Source organism: Syzygium oleosum, unplaced genomic scaffold (genome assembly GCF_021117445.2).
Source record: "Syzygium oleosum isolate NSW1041296 unplaced genomic scaffold, Sole_v2.1 Sole_v2.05, whole genome shotgun sequence".
Classification (NCBI taxonomy): Eukaryota; Viridiplantae; Streptophyta; class Magnoliopsida; order Myrtales; family Myrtaceae; genus Syzygium; species Syzygium oleosum.
This window is the reverse complement of record NW_026607489.1, coordinates 8,891,256-8,912,196: the sequence shown is the minus strand read 5'-3', so window position 1 is coordinate 8,912,196 and position 20,941 is coordinate 8,891,256. Positions and strand designations below refer to the sequence as shown.

Here is a 20,941-nt window from a genome sequence, read left to right as displayed (position 1 = left end):
CGGTCAAAGAGACAGTGCCCTTCATGTCAGCCAAAGCTTCTTCTTTTTTGTCATTTTCTCTTTTTACTTCTCCTTTTACTTCTAGCCCCCCTTCTGGACGTGCATTCCCTGAGAGAAAGCAGATGGACTTCCCCTCTTTTGAGCCTTGGGGCCGTAAAGCTTTTTTTTCCATTTTCTTTCTTGTTTTTTCGTGTTCTGCTTTCTTCTCTTTCTTTTTTTCATGAAAATACGCAGACCCCCTTTTCTTGTCCTTTCTCACTTGTTTCTTTTTATTTGTGAAAGTATTGAAGGAGAGAGGAGCAGATCCCCTTGCGTTTCGAGAAGAAGAAAGGAAAAGGCTTCATTCATCATTTTTGTCTTTTTCCTTCCTTCTTTGTTTTTTCCTTCCTTCACTCCTCTCTACTTTCTCTGTTTTTCTCTGAATTGTGGCCGAACACCCTTTTTCATTTTGGGTGTAAGTGTGGAGAGGGAGGGCGCCTGTCTGTGGGGAAGATAGCGTCCCCTTTTGTCTTCTCTCTTTTTTCCCTTTTTTTTTTTTAAATTTTTATAATGATTTTTTTACATAAAATAAAAATGAAATAAAATAAAAGGAAAATATGTTTCACTAAATTCTACTAATGCAAATGCGTCTAACATCTATATGCCATGAAAATATTTTTGTTTAGGGGTTAAAAATCAATCCCTAATTTTTTTATGCAATAAAATCCTAAATGATTGAGCAAAATTTAGGTGTCAACATTGGGGAAAAAATCAGATGACACGAACACCTAGCAGGTTTTTTTTTTGTTTTGGTCGAAACACCTAGCAGTTGAAAGAATTGCAAAAAAATTCATAAATCTATTATAGTTGTACCAATTCAATTTTAAATTTATTTTGGCCAATTTATTTTTTGGTTAGAAACTTTTTATTTTATTTAATTTTTTTACCCAATTGAGTTCTAAACATTTTGCATTTATGTTAATTTAATCCATTCGGCTAATTTTGGCCGGAAATCGCTCACATAGACGCCATCCATTCTACGTGGTGCGGCTGGCGCTAATGTATACAATTTTTAATAAAATTTTAATATTTTTTTCTTTTCTTCTTTTCTTTCTCTTCCTTTTTTTTTTCTTCCCTTCTTCCTCTAGTTGATTGCCAGCCACTGGCGAGGCTTGACATTGCTGTCGTTGGGCAAGGCTTACCCTTGCCAGTGGCCGGCAAGGTCCAATGGCTGGTCCGACAACCAGCTTGAAGAAGAAGGCAAGAAAAAAAATGAGAAAAAAATTTTAAAAAAGGAAAAATAAAAAAAATCGAAAAAAATATGAAAATATTATTAAAAATTATCCACGGCAACGCCAATCGTGCCACGTAGGACGGCGGGCATCAATGTCAATGATTTCTAGGCAAAATTAACAGGATGGACTAAATTGGCACAAATACAAAAGATTTTAAGAGTCAATTGACAAAAAAAAAGGTTTAGAACTAAATTGACACAATTATAATAAGTCTATGATTTTTTTGGTAATTTTCTCCCTAGCACTAGCGCACATGGCCCGCGGGTGGATGGTGGACATGGAAAGAGGGAATGTCATCATATTGTTTACGAAAGTCAAGGAGATGGAATCAAATGATTTCGCCTTCTTTATATGGTGTAATCTTGGGGATGTAATAAACAAGGCTTGGAATAAGATATCGTTCTGATTTGTTTTAGAAGAAGAGTCGCTTTCCATCTAAACTTTGATGACGAGAAAAAGAAGTCTCAGAAAATCTTGAAAAGATTATATACTCGGAAAAGGTTTTTTCTCCTTACAAGAATATCAAAGTGCGCGAGCCGTGAAATTTGAAAAAGAAAAAGGAAAAATTACTTACACAACGGACACTTGTCTCTTTGCGAGTATCGGTTATTTAACTTATTTTAATATATTCTTTTCTCTATGTTAAGACTAAAAACCAATTTTGTGCAGCCAAATAGAATTTCGCATTGGTCAAAATTTGACGAGACATGTCTCCGTTATATTGGGCTTATACAGCGGAGACATGTTCACGCTACCGGCCCTCGTTGTCACGCGACATGACATTTGCAATTTGACTTTTTGAAAATTTAAGTTTGATCGGTTACAATTCGTCGGGGTTAAGTTAATTATCTAGGCCGGTACTTTTGCTTACTCAATTAAGTACTAAAAACAAAAACATCCAGTAGTTAGCAAAATGAAGCACGCTTAACAATCATAAGTAGCTTTGACTTGAAACATTTGACTGAATTAAAAAAAAATCACTTACATTATTAGTTCAAGTTAAGAAGAGATCACTTCATTCATTGAATCTAAAGAATACTCAACGGCAGTTAGAAATTTTTATTTGGTTAAAACCTACTAATCATGTTGAAGATTCTAAATTTGGCAGGAAATTTAATATTATTGGGTACTTAATATTCAACCATTATCAAACATCTTTTTAGGATGCTGCACTGCAAAACCATTGAAGCAAAGACCAAAAGAAAGGATTAGAGGACATTCCAGCTACCGGCTGAAATGTAACATAGGCCGGTTTATCAATCAAACACATCTCGATCGTCATTTTCGCTCGGTCGTCGTCCCGTATGATGAGATTGAGATTGCCTTTTCTTACCGAGAGAAAGAAAACTCAGATATATAGGCAGCTTTTTGTTTGGCAATTGGAATTCCAAACCTGAATTCATACAACAATGAACCCAGAAATTGCCAAGAGGTCTCTTTTGAAGAAAGTTGAAATGGCAGGGGCAGAGAACAAGATGTCACAGAAACATTAGAAGAAACAAACCAGCAAAAACCATTGCTCTTATATTTGGAGTCATATCATACCAAATACAACATCGCCCGCAGAAGCTCGATGCTTTTATACATGCAATCTATATCCATTCTACAAATAGCAAGCCAACTACACATCACTGACCTATACGCAAGACTCTGGCAAAGCAATCATCATATGGCAGCCTTATTCGGTCGAGCTTCTTCGTGTCCGTCTATATCTATTCACCGCAAACACGGCCCGAGCCCAATAGAGCAGGCTTCCTCAGCCAGTATTGCTGAATTCTTTGCCACGCATACTCCCTGTAGTCAAAGTCGATGTTGTTCACATAGCCCTGCAACCGAACAGAGACTCAGCACTTCTATATGAATTATCACACACAAAATCTTGATGAATTAAAATGCCTCTAGAAAAAAGTAAAAGGTAAAGTGAACTGCAAACATACCGAAATTATACCCCACAAACCCCAATGGAGATGGTTTGCAAGGGTGTACTTCTCTGCATCTTCGACGAGCTGGTTTATTTCAGTGTCGTTAGGTTGGTCGCCTGCACAAAGCACAAAACATACCTGTGATGTGATTGAAGATGAAGGCAATTCGGTCTAATGTTGATGCTCCAGTGGCTAGCGCATTAGCCACCCAGCTCTCTCATCTTAAAATGCAGCTTAATGAAGCATGGTGATAGGAAGAGAATGTCTTAATTCATCTAGGTGTTTAGAGAAAGCCTTGCGCTAGATATTGATAAATGGTGCACTATTGTTCCACGAAGTATATTGGTACAATCTGATCTCAATACAGATTAGAATCAAGTAAAAGATTTCACGGGCCAAAACACATATCAAACAAAAAGCATGATTTACTACAGAGTTAGAATATAAGGTGGCGCAAAGAGTACTGGTAGATTCACCAGGTATGAGCAATGGATAAGCAAATGCAGATCAAAGACCAACCAGGTACAAATCATGTTCTAGACAGATGGGTGTAATAAGAAACAGATACTAACCTCCCGAGCTAAGGTAATTGCGCACAAATCTCTTGCGCTCCTCTAAGCCTGTTGACAAAGACATGCATAAATAGAGAAGTTTAGTCCTCGAGACGAAGGTGTGCCAGCCATTTTTATGACACACGGATGGACGAATAAAGTACAACACAATGATGAAGATTCACAGAACCATCCTGTTACCAGGGTGTAATGTTTCAGCAGTTTAAAACTGGAAAGAGACAATCACCTGGATAAGCGCCAAAGTCCAAAATATGAGGTGTTTCGGTATGATAATTTGCTGCCATCTCACAGAAATGATTTGCTATATCAAATGCAACAGGGTTGTAACTTGCATACTCGTAATCCTGTAAAAAGAAATAGAGAATGTTATAATCATTGTTTTTTAGTAGATGCAAATCAACTGCAAGAATGTGAAGTCATCCATCGTTCCCCTCAAATAGCAATACAAAGACAAGTAATTTTGGAACCCCTAATGAGAGAAGAGAACAGAGGATCGTGTTCTATCAATTATTACGATATGTCATCCTCACAACCAGACCAGCGATTTAAGCGGAAGAATTAATCACTGCGCAGAGACAGATGATCATCACAAAATTTCACACAGAAAAACTGAAACAAGGCAGGAGAACTTACAATAAGGGTGATCAATCTTGTCTCTTCATCCATCATTATGTTTCCATATTGCAGATCATTGTGGCAGAAGCCAATGGCTTGGTCGTCCCTCGTCAACTCCTTCTCGAGCAAACAAATTTCCTCCTCCAGAGCATCTAAACGAAATTCTTTTGCGTCCTTATGGGTGCACAAAGATCTTGCTTCTTTGAGCCAATTTCTGGGAACCGGAAAAACGAGGCATAAGGATGTTTGTTTTTCATTCTAGTGTCTACTAGTGTTAAAGCCTACCGAGATAGTCACCTTATTCTGTCCCAGAGGAGAACATTCTTCGAACCAGGCATCTCGAGATTGTTGAACTCTCTCAGTTTACTTGCTATTAGAGCAGAAACATCCGGATCACGGAGATCAGCAGCCGAGAGTGTCTGAAAGACAACAGACGTAGCCATTAGTAACATTTAAAAACCCGTTCGATCATGTCTCGACCTACGAATTTGTTGATAATTGTTCAAGGGTTCTTGAGAAACTGTTCTAAGAAATTGAGAGAACATAAAGAACAGATTTCAGCTGTCTTTACTCATTAGAGACAGACTAAGTCCCCTAAATTCAAAGAGGCTGAGAGTCTCACAGTAGACCACAAACTGTGAAAATTATAACTTTCTAAATTACTCAAAATTCGGATTATGCCTTATAGTTCATGCTGGTCACTTGTTTCCGCAAGTATTACAAAAAACTAAAAATGAAATGAAAAGTTCATATTAGACGGCTGTCGTGCAATCAACAATACTTGTGAGAAAAAAAACTTCTCTGCCGAGGTGGATGTAACATAACCAGTCAACAATCAGGAATTGTCAAGAGAAAGGTGCTTTCGAAGATCTTAACACGGGAGAAAATAGCATACCCTTGCATGAATGAACTCCTCCACCCTTCCGACTGAAAACCGGCCGAGCAAACGAGGCCCTTGCCCATGCTTCGACATGCACTCAAACGTCCGCAGCTCATCGTCCCGGTTGAAGAAGAGCTCGACGCCTTCGCCGTAAATCCTAACCAAAACCTTCCGGACGAGATCGCGCTCATCATTCAACGGCCAATTTATCTGGTACACCTCATTAGTCATGGCCCCCTGCAGAGGGACCACCTGAATTGCATCCATGTCGTCGATCACATCCCCCAGTTCGGACGCCACCGACCGAAGCACTTTCTTCAGTTCCTCCGGCAGACAACCTTGGAGGAATCCGTTCGTTAACACTGTCATCCCGTATCTCAGACTATAATCTGCACAAGGTTTCACCTGCAAGCACAACAATGAAAGCTAGAGGCAACTTCCCATATGTATATATAAAAAAAAAAAAATCCAAACGGGTCCCGAGCAATTAGTGCAATCGCAAGTTCAGATTCTTCCCCAGCCAAATTGGTTTAAAGAATTCGCCAAACATTCGAGGAGGGACCCAATTCGAAAGGAAGTTAAATAATCAAAGACCCGGAAGAATTTTCATCAATCTTTAGCAAAAAAAAATAAGCAAGAAGAATCGATTGACCGAACAAGAACCAGACACACCAGCCCGGCGCAACACGAAAGTTGACAGATACCCAAGGCGACCACCCAAAAAACAATCCAAGAAGAGCACGTAGCCCCCACGTCCCCCCCCAAGCAACCAATCTGGAAAGAAAGCAGAGACGAATCAAAGGACCCCCCCGGAAGAATCATTCAACCAACGATCATCAACTAAAGAAGGAGCGAAAAGCGATCAAACCTCACGCGAGAGCCACAGAGAGTGACCACCAGGAAAAGGAAAAGGAGAGGAGGAAAACAAGAAAAAGCTAAAAAGCCCGGAAGAAGAGACGCCACCGCCCAAGAACTGAAGCGAAATTATTGCTCCCGCGATTATTGCTTTATCTTGAGGACAGGATCGACCCCTTGCGAAGCGATAACTTCCAGGATTTGCCGTTTTTACCTCCGCCCCAGATTCTTATTCTTTTCTTGTTTATATAAAATTCAGAAGATAACCCAGCTAAGAAATCGCAAGAGAAACAGATCACCCGCGCAAGCCAACTCATATCTTTTTTGGCGCTCGCGGGTCGGAGAAGTCGTCGAGGCGCGCGCCGATGCTGGGGCGCCACCCAACCGGAGCCCGACACGTGTCGCCCTGGGAAAAGCGGCGTTGCTGAATCTTGCCCCAGAGATTCCGTGCGGTGGCGTAGAAAAAGGGGTGCAAAAAAAAATCTAACGGATTGCAATTTTGCAACCACTAAAAAAAATTTACCTGATCCCCGGCCATCCAATCCAAAGCCGAGGACGAATACCCTTTTGGAAAAAATCCCAAAACGGACGCCAAAGTCAACGGAGTCAACGGAGCCTTTCGCCGTCAGCCCAGGGGGAGAGCGCCACGTGCGATTCCCCGGTTGCCGGGACGTCTCCGTCTCCAGCGGTGGAGACTTTGTCTATGGCGGAGGAGGAGGTTGGGGCTGTCGTGTCGCGATGAGGACGAGGGGGAGACCACGTCACGGAATTTTGAGCTGATTCTTCTCTCTTTCTTTTCTTCTCTATTTTTTTTCCTCCGTGACGTGCGGATGTGAAGTAGCGTGGGTTTGACAGTTTTCAAGCTCTCACCTCACACCGCGTTGGACTTTTCCCCCGGACGTGGAAAGGAGCCCCGGGGGAGATACTCTATCTCCGCCACGTGCGAGGCGTGGAAATCGCGCGCGCGTTTCGTACGACGGGGGCACGCACCGCCGTCCTCCTCCTTCGACGCCGTCGGCGGATGGTCGGTGGTGCTGTGATGATAATTGGCCCCCGTATAGACTTTACCCGCATGCACGAACGACTTCGCGCTTGTGCTGTTCGGGGAGGAGAGACGAGTGAGCGAAGCGAAGCGAAAGCACGAGGGAAACCTGGGCGAGATCGAGAGAGCGAACTTAGCTGGAATGGAAAATTAACAAATTCCTGGGGATCTGTCCGATGGATTATGTATGCCACGTTTGGTAAATTTGGAGGGGTATCGTCAATCGTGGAGCCCTGTTCTTGCCTGAATCCCGCGGTTCCTTTCCACTTTTGTCTTTGTTTCAAAAGAGGGAAGGTAGGATTCTCTGACGTTTCGTCGATCTTCTTCCAAATCCTACTCTTCTTCCCAAGTTTGGAAAAAAAAAAAAATCCCCCAAGGATGCAGCTGACTGTTGAGGGTTCATTATGGACAGAGTCTTGGTCAAGCAGATACTTCGCTCGCATTTTATAAATAGGTGAAATCGAGATCTGATGATATAATGATATAATACGGGAGCTTCCAATTTTGGGATGCTCGTCAGAAGTGCGTTCCATTGATTCGATCTCGTCGAAGCCAGGAAAGAGAATTTAAGGTTGGAGCGAGCATGGCAAGAAGAAAACATTCTTGGAATTCCTCTAGAGGGATCTTGAATTAGTGCCGAGCTAACTATACCGTAGAGTCGTGGATAAAATGTATATGATGATTTTTGTTATTATTTCTTTTCTGATTAAGTATTGAAACAGTAATGGGAGATATTCATTAAGGGTATGCATTATATAAATTAAATGGACCAACCATGATATTTCGCTCTAGATTTCAATGCGACTATGTTCTGCTCGCTTTGCTGCTAGCTCAACTTGATGACGGCCTACTGTACTCCCGAGCGGTTTTCCCCATCCGATGGAGGGATCTTGATCCTACCGAGGCTGGAAATCGGACTCCGGAGCCGGCTCACACGGGAGGGTGCTCATATCCGGCGAGCATTCGGTCGGATCTTGGCGACTGATCAGCCCATCCCAAGAAGCCCCTTTCGAAGGTTAGGGTGCAGCGCTTACAGCATAGTGCTCCCGTGGGGATAATCCAACATGGGGATCGGGTGAACTCGTACATCGAACGAACCATGGTAAGAGCGGCTCTCCGGGGTGCCTCCCTATTTTCTTCACGTCATCACGAATAATGAAATCCAAATATTTGTGCATTTCTTCGATAGTTCTTTGATAGTAAAAAGCATCAGAATACTCAACTTCAAGTTTTGCCAACCTCAGATGTGAAAACAAGAATTGCCGCAAGGCATATATCAATTCTAATAGCTCTTCTAGAACATGTATCCTCCTCCTAGCATCGCCATCAGTAATCCCTTGATGGTGTGCACTGATTACGGTTTTCAAAATATAAGGAAACCCAATATTTTACCTGAAATTGCCTGAACAGCACATATAGGAGAAACGGGGCTATTAAGAAAACTCCGAATTTGGCAAAGAGTAGTTGCTAGGAAATGACGAAGGAATTTATACAAGGGATAGATCTCAAGAAGAATCGAAAGAGAGAGAACTCTTAGGCTACGTTTGGTCGTCGGGATTTCTAGTCAGAATATGATTGGATAGGATAGGATTTGAAATCCAAGGGATTTGCTATATTCTATCTACTGTTCGGTGAATCACGGAAATAAAGCCGAATATTTTCACATCTTACCATATTCATTATTTGCTATGAACGTTATATTAATATAAATGAACCCAAGAATTGCATAAGCGGAGATTATAAAAATCTCTCTCACGACACTCTCACCTATTTCATTTTTATTTGCTTATTTTTTTATTATTTTTGCCTCTCTTTTTTAATTATTTTGTTTTTTATTTCTTTTTTCCCCTTCCATCATTCTCTAATAAAATTTTATTAAATAGTAAATATACCTAAAATATATAATAAATATAAATACATTAGTATTGATTTTTATATGAAATTTATATCACAAGATATAAATAAATTTTGAATATATAAAAAAAATAAGAATAAATAAAAAACGAAATTATTGTTATTTTTTTGTTATTTTGAATTTTTTATATTAAAATTCATTTATTATTTATATTCAAATATTATTTTAATTTTATTAATTTAACAAGTTTTTTATTCGACAAAATTAACTTTTATATTATGAATATTAGAAATCCTATCCACTCTTATCCCACTTCCCCTATGAGATAATTTTATCCGGGCTATATCTCTCTTATATCCGACTTTATCCTATCTTAAGCAGACACCAAATACGGAATAGGATAAAATTTATCATATCTTGAATTTTATCCCGACCACCAAACGTAGCCTTAGAGAATACAAGAAACCCCCCTTGATTTCTAGATGATCTGATTTGAGATGAGAAGAGAGGAAAACGTTGGTGTTGACGGTGGCTCAAGGATAATGTAAAATATGACTTTTCAAAGTCAAAAAGGAGAAAATGCAAAAAAAAAAAAATGAACAGGGATGCTCATCTACTTTTCATGATCGAGAGCTCGCGCAAAACGCGGAGAAAGAAAGAAAAAGAAAGAAAAAGAAGAAGAAGAAGAAAGGAAAAGAGGGATTACGTATACACGAAACGGGCAACTTATTGAGCCGAATTTATTACTTATTGCGCAACGCCAGGTAAGTGCTCGCACTCTTCATTCATCCAATTGGATAAATTTTCGACATTAGGGCTTAACTTTTAAGTTTTGTGAAATTCAAGTCACGGAATTCGATTTTTGAGTTGTTGAGTTTTAGGATTTCATGAAAATTATGGATTATGGCATTGTGGAACTATGGGGTTTGACAGGAGTCGTTTTAAAGCAACGGTTTAGTCGGAGTGAAAATTTTAGAGTTTCGTGTACGAGTTCCGCGTCTCTTTGAGTGAGAAACTTGTTGTCATGTGGGAGTCATCTTATTAGTGTTTAATCTTAGTATAGCCGTTTCATAGTTAATGTAATGTTTTACTTAGTTTTAACATCGATTCTCATTTGATTGTTAAAATTACGAAATCGTCGGCTCGTATAGGTTTTTAGGCATTCCAGGTAAGTGATACTTGTATCTTTTGTGGTTTTATAAAACTCATATCCTGAAATGATAGAATATATATTATGAGTTAAAGAGGGATCACATGTTTGATATTTCTTTGAAGAGGAAAATTGATGTCTATGATATATTTGATACATAACTTCGAATCGGGCATTTGCTACTTTATTTGTTATTTGAAATGTTTAAGAAGTGTTTTATGAAATGAATTGCAAAAGGTAATCTGGTGAATAAGTTGAGTTACGAAAGATTGTATGCTTTGTTTTTGGTTAATGCCCAAATTTACATTCATCATATATCCTCCTCTACAATCCTGATGAGGATTCTGCTAGGCCAATTTATGATATTGATTCTGGATTTAGTTTTGTGGATTGTGGAGGATGTTATGAATTTGTATTGATGCTCAGTGTTTTTGTGAACCGGGGTTTGTGGATATGCATACTAGTTTATGATATTCTTGTGGGTCAATCACCGACAATATAGGTGACAACCCTGACAAGGGAGGGAGCTTGGTCGCCTTATCACGGGGAGTCATGTGTGATCATAGTTAGATATCTGAATACAAGATTGGCCAATGGAATATACCATTGGTGTGTTATTTTGATAAAATTGATTAATGAGCTGGACCATTGATATTTGTTTTACTGTTACTATGAAATGGATATTTTTGCTATAAATATAGCTATGTTGAAGCATATATATAACTCATTCTTTTCTTATAAATTTGTTCTATCTTGAAATTTGGTGTAATGAGTTATGTTTTTGTATCTGAAACATGTATAGTGAATATTCGATCTACTTAGAAAAGATATGCATTACTCACTAGATTGTGTTTGCTCATTCCATTCATCTTTCATGTTTTTTAGGTTCACCAGTTAGTGGCCGATAGTACGAGAGCACTATCGTTGAGACTTTTGGGAGTTGGATTTTGAGTACGGTTTAAGAGAGTTGTGTATATAGTTGTTGATAGTTTATTGGGTTGGCTGAGTTCTAAGTTGTGCATATTTTTTTAGTGATTACAGAAACTCTAATGTCATAACAAACTTACTTATTTATTATATATATTTCAATAACCGGCTATTAATTGTGTTTGAGATTGCGTCTTTCAGGTAGAAGGGCGGCTATGTCATCCACCATTCTTGGTGATTTTGCGGTGTGACAAATAATCATAATGGTATGGACAGGGACGGGAACGTGGACGTAGACACGTAAAGGCAACTTGTGTGTGAGGGAGATGCTGGTGCAGCCCAAGCACCGATGAGGGCCAACAAACCCTTGTTGACCGTGGCTAAGGTCGCGAGAGCCACAGAGAGTGACCACCAGGAAAAGGAAAGGAAAGGAGGAAACAAGAAAAGCTAAAAAGCCCGAAAGAAGAGATGCCACCACCCAAGAACTGAAGCGAAATTATTTCTCCCGCGATTATTGCTTTATCTTGAGGACAGGATCGACCCCTTGCGAAGCGATAACTTCCAGGATTTGCCTTTTTACCTCCGCCCCAGATTCTTTTTCTTTTCTTGTTTATATAAAATTCAGAAGATAACCGAGCCAAGAAATCGCAAGAGAAACAGATCACCCGCGTAAGCCAACCTAGATCTTTTTGTCGCTCGCGGGTCGGAGCCCGACGTGGGCCCCCCCCCAAACGAAGTCGTCGAGGCGCGCCGATGCTGGGGCGCCACCCAACCGGATCCCGACACGTGTCGCCGTGGGAAAAGCGGCGTTGCTGAATCTTGCCCCAGAGATTCCGTGCGGTGGCGTAGAAAAAGGGGTGCAAAAAAATCTAACGGATTGCAATTTTGCAACTACTAAAAAAATTTTACGTGATCCCCGGCCATCTAATCCAAAGCCAAGGACGAATACCCTTTGGAAAAAATCCCAAAGCGGGACGCCAAAGTCAACGGAGCGTTTCGCTGTCAGCCCAGCGGGAGAGCGCGACGTGCGATTCCCCGGTTGCCGGGACGTCTCCAGCGGTGGAGACTTTGTCTATGGCGGAGGAGGAGGTTGGGGCTGTCGTGGCGCGATGAGGACGAGGGGGAGACCACGTCGCGGAATTTTGAGCTGATTCTTCTCTCTTTCTTTTCTTCTCTATTTTTTTTCCTCCGTGACGTGCGGATGTGAAGTAGCGTGGGTTTGACAGTTTTCAAGCTCTCACCGCACACCGCGTTGGACTTTTCCCCGGACGTGGAAAGGAGCCCCGGGGGAGATACGCTATCTCCGCCACGTGCGAGGCGTGGAAATCGCGCGCGCGTTTCGTACGACGGGGGGCACGCACCGCCGTCCTCCTCCTTCGACGCCGTCGGCGGATGGTCGGTGGTGCTGTGATGATAATTGGCCCCCGTATAGACTTTACCCGCATGCACGAACGACTTCGCGCTTGTGCTGTTCGGGGAGGAGAGACGAGTGAGGGGAGGAAGCGAAGCGAAGCGAAAGCACGAGGGAAACCTGGGCGAGATCGAGAGAGCGAACTTAGCTGGAATGGAAAATTAACAAATTCCTGGGGATCTGTCCGATGGATTATGTATGCCACGTTTGGTAAATTTGGAGGGGTATCGTCAATCGTGGTGCCCTGTTCTTGCCTGAATCTCGCGGTTCCTTTCCACTTTTGTCTTTGTTTCAAAAGAGGGAAGGTAGGATTCTCTGACGTTTCGTCGATCTTCTTCCAAATCCTACTCTTCTTCCCAAGTTTGGAAAAAAAAAAAAAAATCCCCCAAGGCTGCAGCTGACTGTTGAGGGTTCATTATGGACAGAGTCTTGGTCAAGCAGATACTTCGCTTGCATTTTATAAATAGGTGAAATCGAGATCTGATGATATAATACGGGAGCTTCCAATTTTGGGATGCTCGTCAGAAGTGCGTTCCATTGATTCGATATCGTCGAAGCCAGGAAAGAGAATTTAAGGTTGAAGCGAGCATGGCAAGAAGAAAACATTCTTGGAATTCCTCTCGAGGGATCTTGAATTAGCGCCGAGCTAACTATACCGTAAAGTCGTGGATAAAATGTATATGATGGTTTTTGTTATTATTTTTTTTCTGATTAAGTATTGAAACAGTAATGGGAGATATTCATCGAGGGTATGCATTATATAAATTAAATGGACCAACCATGATATTTCGCTCTGGATTTCAATGCGACTATGTTCTGCTCGCTTTGCTGCTAGCTCAACTTGATGACGGCCTACTATACTCCCGAGCGGTTTTCCCCATCCGATGGAGGGATCTTGATCCTACCGAGGCTGGAAATCGGACTCCGGAGCCGGCTCACACGGGAGGGTGCTCATATCCGGAGAGCATTCGGTCGGATCTTGGCGACTGATCAGCCCATCCCAAGAAGCCCCTTTCGAACGTTAGGGTGCAGCGCTTACAGCATAGTGCTCCCGTGGGGATAATCCAACATGGGGATCGGGTGAACTCGTATGTCGAACGAACCGTGGTAAGAGCGGCTCTCCGGGGTGCCTCCCTATTTTCTTCACGTCATCACGAATAATGAAATCGAAATATTTGTGCATTTCTTCGATAGTTCTTTGATAGTAAAAAGCATCAGAATACTCAACTTCAAGTTTTGCCAACCTCAGATGTGAAAACAAAAATTGCCGCAAGGCATATATCAATTCTAATAGCTCTTCTAGAACATGTATCCTCCTCCTAGCATCGCCATCAGTAATCCCTTGATGGTGTGCACTGATTACGGTTTTCAAAATATAAGGAAACCCAAGATTTTACCTGAAATTGCCAGAACTTGGCAAAGAGTAGTTGCTAGAAAATGACGAAGGAATTTATACAAGGGATAGATCTCAAGAAGAATCGAAAGAAAGAGAACTTAGGCTACGTTTGGTCGTATGGATTTCTAGTCAGAATATGATTGGATAGGATAGGATTTGAAATCCAAGGGATTTGCTGTATTCTATCTACTGTTTGGCGAATCACGGAAATAAAGCCGGATATTTTCACATCTTACCATGTTCATTATTTGCTATGAACGTCATATTAATATAAATGAACCCAAGAATTGCATAAGCGGAGATTATAAAAATCTCTCTCACGACACTCTTACCTATTTCATTTTTATTTGCTTATTTTTTTATTATTTTTGCCTCTCTTTTTTAATTATTTTGTTTTTTATTTCTTTTTTCCCCTTCCATCATTCTCTAATAAAATTTTATTAAATAGTAAGCTATACTAATATACCTAAAATATATAATAAATATAAATACATTAGTATTGATTTTTATATGAAATTTATATCACAAGATATAAATAAATTTTGAATATCTAAAAAAATAAGAATAAATAAAAAACGAAATTATTGTTATTTTGAATTTTTTATATTAAAATTCATTTATTATTTATATTCAAATATTATTTTAATTTTATTAATTTAACAAGTTTTTTATTCGATAAAATTAACTTTTATATTATGAATATTAGAAATCCTATCCACATTTATTCCACTTCTCCCATGGGATAATTTTATCTGGACTATATCCCTCTTATATCCGACTTTATTCTATCTTAAGCAGACACCAAATACGGGATAGGATAAAATTTATTCTATCTTGAATTTTATCCCAAATGTAGCCTTAGAGAATACAAGAAACCCCCCTTGATTTCTAGATGATCTGATTTGAGATGAGAAGAGAGGAAAACGTTGGTGTTGACGGTGGCTCAAGGATAATGTAAAATATGAATTTTCAAAGTCAAAAAGGATAAAAGGCAAAAAAAAAATGTGAACAGGGATGCTCAGCTACTTTTCATGATCGAGAGCTCGCGCAAAACGCGGAGAAAGAAAGAAAAAGAAAGAAAAAAAGAAGAAGAAGAAGAAGAAAGGAAAAGAGGGATTACGTATACACGAAACGGGCACCTTATTGAGCCGAATTTATTACTTATTGCGCAACGCCAGGTAAGTGCTTGCACTCTTCATTCATCCAATCGGATAAATTTTCGACATTAGGGCTTAACTTTTAAGTTTTGTGAAATTCGAGTCACGAAATTCGATTTTTGAGTTGTTGAGTTTTAGGATTTCATGAAAATTGTGGATTATGACATTGTGGAACTATGGGGTTTGACAGGAGTCGTTTTAAAGCAACGGTTTAGTCGGAGTGAAAATTTTAGAGTTTCGTGTACGAGTTTCGCATCTCTTTGAGTGAGAAACTTGTTGTCACGTGGGAGTCATCTTATTAGTGTTTAATCTTAGTATAGCCGTTTCATAGTTAAAGTAATGTTTTACTTAGTTTTAACATCCATTCTCATTTGATTGTTAAAATTACGAAATCGTTGGCTCGTGTAGGTTTTTAGGCATTCCAGGTAAGTGATACTCATATCTTTTGTGGTTTTATAAAACTCATATCTTGAAATGATAGAATATATATTATGAGTTAAAGAGGGATCACATGTTTGATATTTCTTTGAAGAGGAAAAATGATGTCTTTGGCATATTTGATGCATAACTTCGGATCGGGCATTTGCTACTTTATTTGTTATTTGAAATGTTTAAGAAGTATTAATGAAATGAATTGCAAAAGGTAATCTGGTGAATAAGTTGAGTTACGAAAGATTGTATGCTTTGTTTTTGGCTAATGCCCAAATTTACATTGATGATATCCTCCTCTACAATCCTGATGAGGATTCTCATTATAAACTGCTAGGCTAATTTATGATATTGATTCTGGATTTAGTTTTGTGGATTATGGAGGATGTTGTTATGACTTTGTATTGATGCTCAGTGTTTCTGTGAATCGGGGTTTGTGGATATGCATACTAGTTTATGATATTCTTGTGGGTCAATCACCGACAATATAGGTGACAACCCTAACAAGGGAGGGACCTTGGTCGTCTTATCACGGCGAGTCATGTGTGATCATAGTTAGATATCTGAATACGAGATTGGCCAATGGAATGGACCATTGGCGTGTGATTTTGATAAAATTGATTAATGAGCTGGACCATTGATATTTGTTTTAATATTACTATGAAATGGATATTTCTGCCATAAATATAGCTATGTTGTAGCATATATATAACTCATTTTTTTCTTATAAATTTGTTGTATCTTGAAATTTGATGTAATGAGTTATGTTTTTGTATATTAAACATGTATAGTGGATACTCGATCTACTTAGAAAAGATATGCATTACTCACTAGGTTGTGGTTGCTCATTCCATTCATCTTTCATGTTTTTCAAGTTCATCACTTAGTGGCCGATAGTACGAGAGTGCTATCATTGGGACTTTTGGGAGTTGGACTTTGAGTATGGTTTAAGAGAGTTGTGTATATAGTTGTTGATAGTTTATTGGGTTGGCTGAGTTCTAAGTTGTGCATGTTCTTTTTAGTGATCACAGAAACTCTAATGTCATAACAAACTTACTGATTTATTATATATATATATTTCAATAACCGGCTGTTAATTGTGTTTGAGGTTGCATCTTTCAGGTGTAAGGGCGGCCATGTCATCCACCATTTTTGATGATTTTGCGGTGTGACAGATAATCATAATGGTATGGACAGGGACGGGAACATGGACGTTGACACATAAAGGCAACTTGTGTGTGTGGGAGATGCTGGTGCTGCCCAAGCACCGATGAGGGCCAACAAACCCTTGTTGACCGTGGCTAAGGTTGCACGCCCTGGTTGTCGCCTAACTAGGGTTGCACCACCCTAGCCAGGTGACATCCGTGGGTCACCTATCCCTCAACTAGGGCCTTCTGTCTCATAGTCTTACTTCAAAAATTCACCACTACGTGAACTTCAAAAATTATGGAAAAAAGTACATGTTGTTCTATGTGCCGATATCTATAAATCGTGGAAGTTTAGATTGTATTGAATAATAAAAAGAAAAGTCAAAATGGATGAACCTCAGATATTTGAATTGAGCAAAAAAAAAATAAAAGTAAAATTCAATCAAGGCAACCAATTTGATACAAGTATCTAAGAACAATATGAATATATACGAGGTGGTAAAACCCGTCCGACAATGCCAGGGCCCATACTCAATCATACATAGGTTATGGATTGGGGCGGATCGAGAACCCACTTTTACCAAAAAGCAGTCCATCTTCTGAAACAAAACTGAGACAAGCCGAAGTGATGGAAAAAGCTCCACCCTTTCAGCTGCTTCCCGCTTCAATTCAAGCTCACGATCACACCTTTGGTTCGACTTCAATCCGTACTCGTCTCAGCCTTTGAAGTCGATTCGATCTCGGCTCGAAAAGGAAGGACGGCCTGCGGCGGATCCATGGATTCTTTCGACGCCGAAAGCTCCACCAAGGCCTCTGCTAAACACGGTAGAATGCTCGATGAATGCATTGTAACAGGTGGGGTGGAAAAAGACCCATTGTAACACGGTAGCAATTAGTCGATTCGATTCTTTTTGTCTTATCCCATTTTAGTAAAAGACCCCCCCACTCTCTGTGTGTTTTTCTTGTCATTAGAAAGACATTCCCCTCTTGTACACATTTGCTAGTAAAGCTTTCACTTTATTCCTTTTAGGGACGGCAAACTAATTGCTCGTAAAACTTGCAGAAGGGAAGACTTGTTTCCTTTGGTTGTCTGATTATGTTTCATCGACTCTGCAGAGGGCGTTGTTGCTGGAGGTACGGCTGGTGTTGTCGTTGAAGCAGCACTTTACCCAATTGACACCATTAAAACTAGACTTCAGGCAAGATTAAAACCTTATGTGCTCGACCAATCCTTTTGTTTGCCTGTCCTCCAATTGTCACACTGCACAAACTTCGAGTGTAAATTGGTAGTTGGGAGGCTGTAGCAACAAATAATGTTGTTTAGCTCTTATTGCTGCAACTCTAGTGACCGGAAGTTAATTTTCTTTTGATGAATATTGGGCTGTTTGCTACCACCGACCAAGCAGCATATGTTTATCTGGAATACTGCCTTCTATTGCCCTTTTTTCTCCTTATTTACTGTTGTATGACCAGACATTAAAGCAATGTTAGCTTCGGACATATACAATTCATTTTGTTTGAATACAGCTGTGTGCTTCAAGTTTCTTAAGTCTCGAAGCCTTTCTAAAAGAAACAGCTAGGATTTAAGCTGAAACCTTTTGAACGGATGGGAAGTTATAATTTAATCCCCTGTATGTTTGGCAAATCATATTTATGACCTCTTTGATCGAAAAATATATGCTTTGAAGCTGTCACTGCATGAAGTTTGTGATTCATCTTGTTTTGGAACATATATGAGCTAATTTTGTGCACCACAACCCCATTGTGTAATATATGTAGAGAATCTGGATATGCAAAATGTAACACTCAATTACTTAAAAGTTCGACATTTGGCAAATCGTAGGTGTTCTAGCCTGTAGAGTTTTATGGAAAATGAAGGTTGGATTGCAACTTTATACTTTATTTTATATCGTTGCATATCTTCTTTCACTTTCCTTCTTGAATTGGTCATTACTTTACCGAAATAGCTTAACTTTGGTTCTTTGCATTATATCGATTGGCTGCAAAAGACTCTGACGTTAATGCGGCTCATGGGGGTGGAAAAATCGTTTTGAAGAGCCTGTACTCTGGCCTGGCTGGAAATCTTGCTGGCGTTTTACTGTAAGTATTCATTGTTGTATAAGTGGCTTAGTTTATTCTTAGAGGAGCAAAGAGCAAATAGGTAGATTAGCTTTACACAAAGCTTGTTATGTGACTATTATCTCCTCTATCTTCTCATCATTTGGCTATGAAGTAATCGATGGTGAAAGCAACATTTTCCTTATCAAATTGAATTGACGGGCAATCCTGACCTTCTGAAACTGCATATCAAAGGAAAGAACAATCCTATAACAGAAGCTATAGGGAAAGGACCAGTATATCCACACTGAGAATCAGTAAAATTACATCACTGAGATGAAGATGATAGTTCTCTGTATAGTCAAATGTTGGAAAAGTTATGTTAAAAAATGCAATATTGCCCTTCTAAAACCGCAGAGAAATATTGGTTGCTAACCTGTAGGTACCCCTTTAGGAGCTAGGGTAAACAGCATGGCTTTTTTGCACTCGAAATCCCCTATATTAGCGTTCCTGAGTTGCACATATTGCTGAATCATGATGATATTTATTAGGGGAAGCAGATAGGGGGAAAATTTTAGTTTTTCAGTAACTTTCGTTCTTTATCCCTCAATTTTCGTCTCCTCCCTAGTTTCCAAACAAGACATTAGGCTTGACAAGGGATTGATCGCTCATAAAGGATTATGAAGAAAGCAGCCCACCCCACTACTGGGTTGAGCCTCATTATGTTTTTGCTGAAGTAATTATTCTCTTGCATTTGAGTGATTCACCTATATGGTCATGCCTCATAGACATGCAATCCTAGTTGAAAGCAAAAAGGCCAACTTTTGTGGTGTGACAATTTACTCATAAGAATTCTACAATAAATACAAAGAAGCAGATAAATACGGTCTTGAATTAGGTATCATACTTGTGCGATGAATCAAAGAGTGACAGATTCGTGCTTGAGCAAACATGCCAGTAAGATAATCTCACTTGGATCTTCAACTTCTTTGCCGCCTAAGAATCCTGTTAGCCAGAGGACTAGTAATATCAACACAAGGAGAACTACTGAAGAAGTATTTCACTCTTCATTGATTTGGAAGTGTTAAGGGTATTCACTAGGAAGTGGCGGTTGGAGAAATTATGTTATACGGAAAATCATAAGATACACATTGGACAACTGTCAATTGTTTTGGGAAGCTGAAAGATCAGATTGTTTATGTCATCTTGGTCCATGAACCAGTAAGATTTGTTCCATAAGAATTTGCCAAAATCATGGACTTGTGTTATCTTTCACCCAGAAAGGTTCAGGATAAGCCGACGTTGCAACGTGATGCACGTTTCAATTGCGATTCTGCTTTTCCGTCTCATTATCCAACCTAAAAGCAAATAGCCTCATCAGTGTTTTGTTCATTTCCTAAGCTTCATTGAAAATGTGAAAATGAGGAATTTCGAGTCTTCAATGAGTCGATGATAAAGATGAGTTAAAGATTACATGAAGTGATGCTGGTGAGAGTTTTTAAGAGGTCAACATCTATTAGTGTACTTTTGATGGGGGCACACCATAGACAATGCCTGAAATCAATAGATTTACACTTTCCAAACTGGGAACTTAGCAACTAGACATTCCCGAAACTTAGTTGGAGATATTAGGTTCTTCGGTCATATCAAATTGAGTTGAAACAAAAAAAGGAAATGGAGCGTTCTCCCGAAGAATATGGATTTTTCATGGACGAAATCGAGAATGCCACAAACCTTCGATCACAATTATTTTTTTTCTAAAAAGATGGATGAATTTATGTTGCACGCACTATACCGAAAAATTCAAAGTATGAAACTTCATGCAATTGAGAGTCACCCAAATGAAGCCACATCTTGGGTGCATTTGCTTTGGCTTTAGGGAAACGTCTTCAGGAAAAAATAAAGGCCTTTGGGCTAAATTGTTATTTTAAAGTGCATTAGGAAACAATTTTGGCTTAAATGTTGTTTGGTAAAATCACACTTCGGAAAGCATTTTTGTTTTTTTTGTTTTAAAAAAAAAAACACTCAAAACCAGTAAGGACTTAGCGGTCAGCGGAAGGCTAGCGAGCCTCTGGTGATACTTCGACGAGGCTAAATCTAGCTGCCAGCAGCCTCGCCTGAGGCCAGCCTGGGTAGGTGAAACCAGGCGACTGTCAACCTGGGTCACGCGATCCCATTTGTTGGTTGCCTGGGTTCACGCGACCCCCAGCATCCGTCACCTGGGTTCGCGTGACCCAGGCGACACCTGAG

At 39.7% G+C, this 20,941-nt stretch overlaps 2 protein-coding genes across 5 annotated transcripts in view; one reads left to right on the top strand and one right to left on the bottom strand.

The window, feature by feature from the left end:
- Positions 1-2,763: 2,763 nt before the first annotated feature.
- Positions 2,764-12,031, bottom strand: LOC115681768 (probable choline kinase 1). Of its 4 annotated transcripts, none has more exons than XM_056311896.1 (8): positions 12,002-12,031; positions 5,279-5,668; positions 4,681-4,802; positions 4,402-4,597; positions 3,995-4,112; positions 3,769-3,816; positions 3,212-3,312; positions 2,764-3,100 (listed from the first exon to the last, which is right to left on the bottom strand). In XM_056311896.1, the coding sequence occupies exons 1-8, from the start codon at positions 12,014-12,016 to the stop codon at positions 2,987-2,989; spliced, it is 1,104 nt and encodes a 367-aa protein (XP_056167871.1). In that variant the 5' UTR covers positions 12,017-12,031; the 3' UTR covers positions 2,764-2,986. The 4 variants fall into 4 exon arrangements, with proteins under 4 accessions (XP_056167871.1, XP_030461696.2, XP_056167872.1 ...); XM_030605836.2 differs by lacking the exon at positions 12,002-12,031 and adding an exon at positions 6,642-6,671; XM_056311897.1 differs by lacking the exon at positions 12,002-12,031 and adding an exon at positions 6,132-6,150 and having other exon boundaries at positions 5,279-5,652.
- A 5,124-nt stretch (positions 12,032-17,155) lies between these two features.
- The window catches only part of LOC115681661 (S-adenosylmethionine carrier 1, chloroplastic/mitochondrial-like), a 45,078-nt gene continuing 41,292 nt past the window's right edge, over positions 17,156-20,941 (top strand). The window contains exon 1 of the mRNA XM_030605660.2: positions 17,156-17,488. Within this exon, the coding sequence (XP_030461520.1) occupies positions 17,410-17,488 (79 nt within the window). The 5' untranslated portion in view covers positions 17,156-17,409. The remainder of the gene's footprint in view (positions 17,489-20,941) is intronic.

What these genes read in the sequence shown, in the direction of transcription:
- LOC115681768 (XM_056311895.1), bottom strand. Translation starts at nt 6,085, where the DNA reads ATGATTCTTCCGGGGGGGTCCTTTGATTCGTCTCTGCTTTCTTTCCAG. An exon ending in CTCCTCTGGGACAGAATAAG is followed by an intron (nt 4,598 to 4,680) that starts GTGACTATCTCG and finishes TCCGGTTCCCAG; the next exon opens with AAATTGGCTCAAAGAAGCAA. An exon ending in GGACTTTGGCGCTTATCCAG is followed by an intron (nt 3,817 to 3,994) that starts GTGATTGTCTCT and finishes CTTTGTCAACAG; the next exon opens with GCTTAGAGGAGCGCAAGAGA.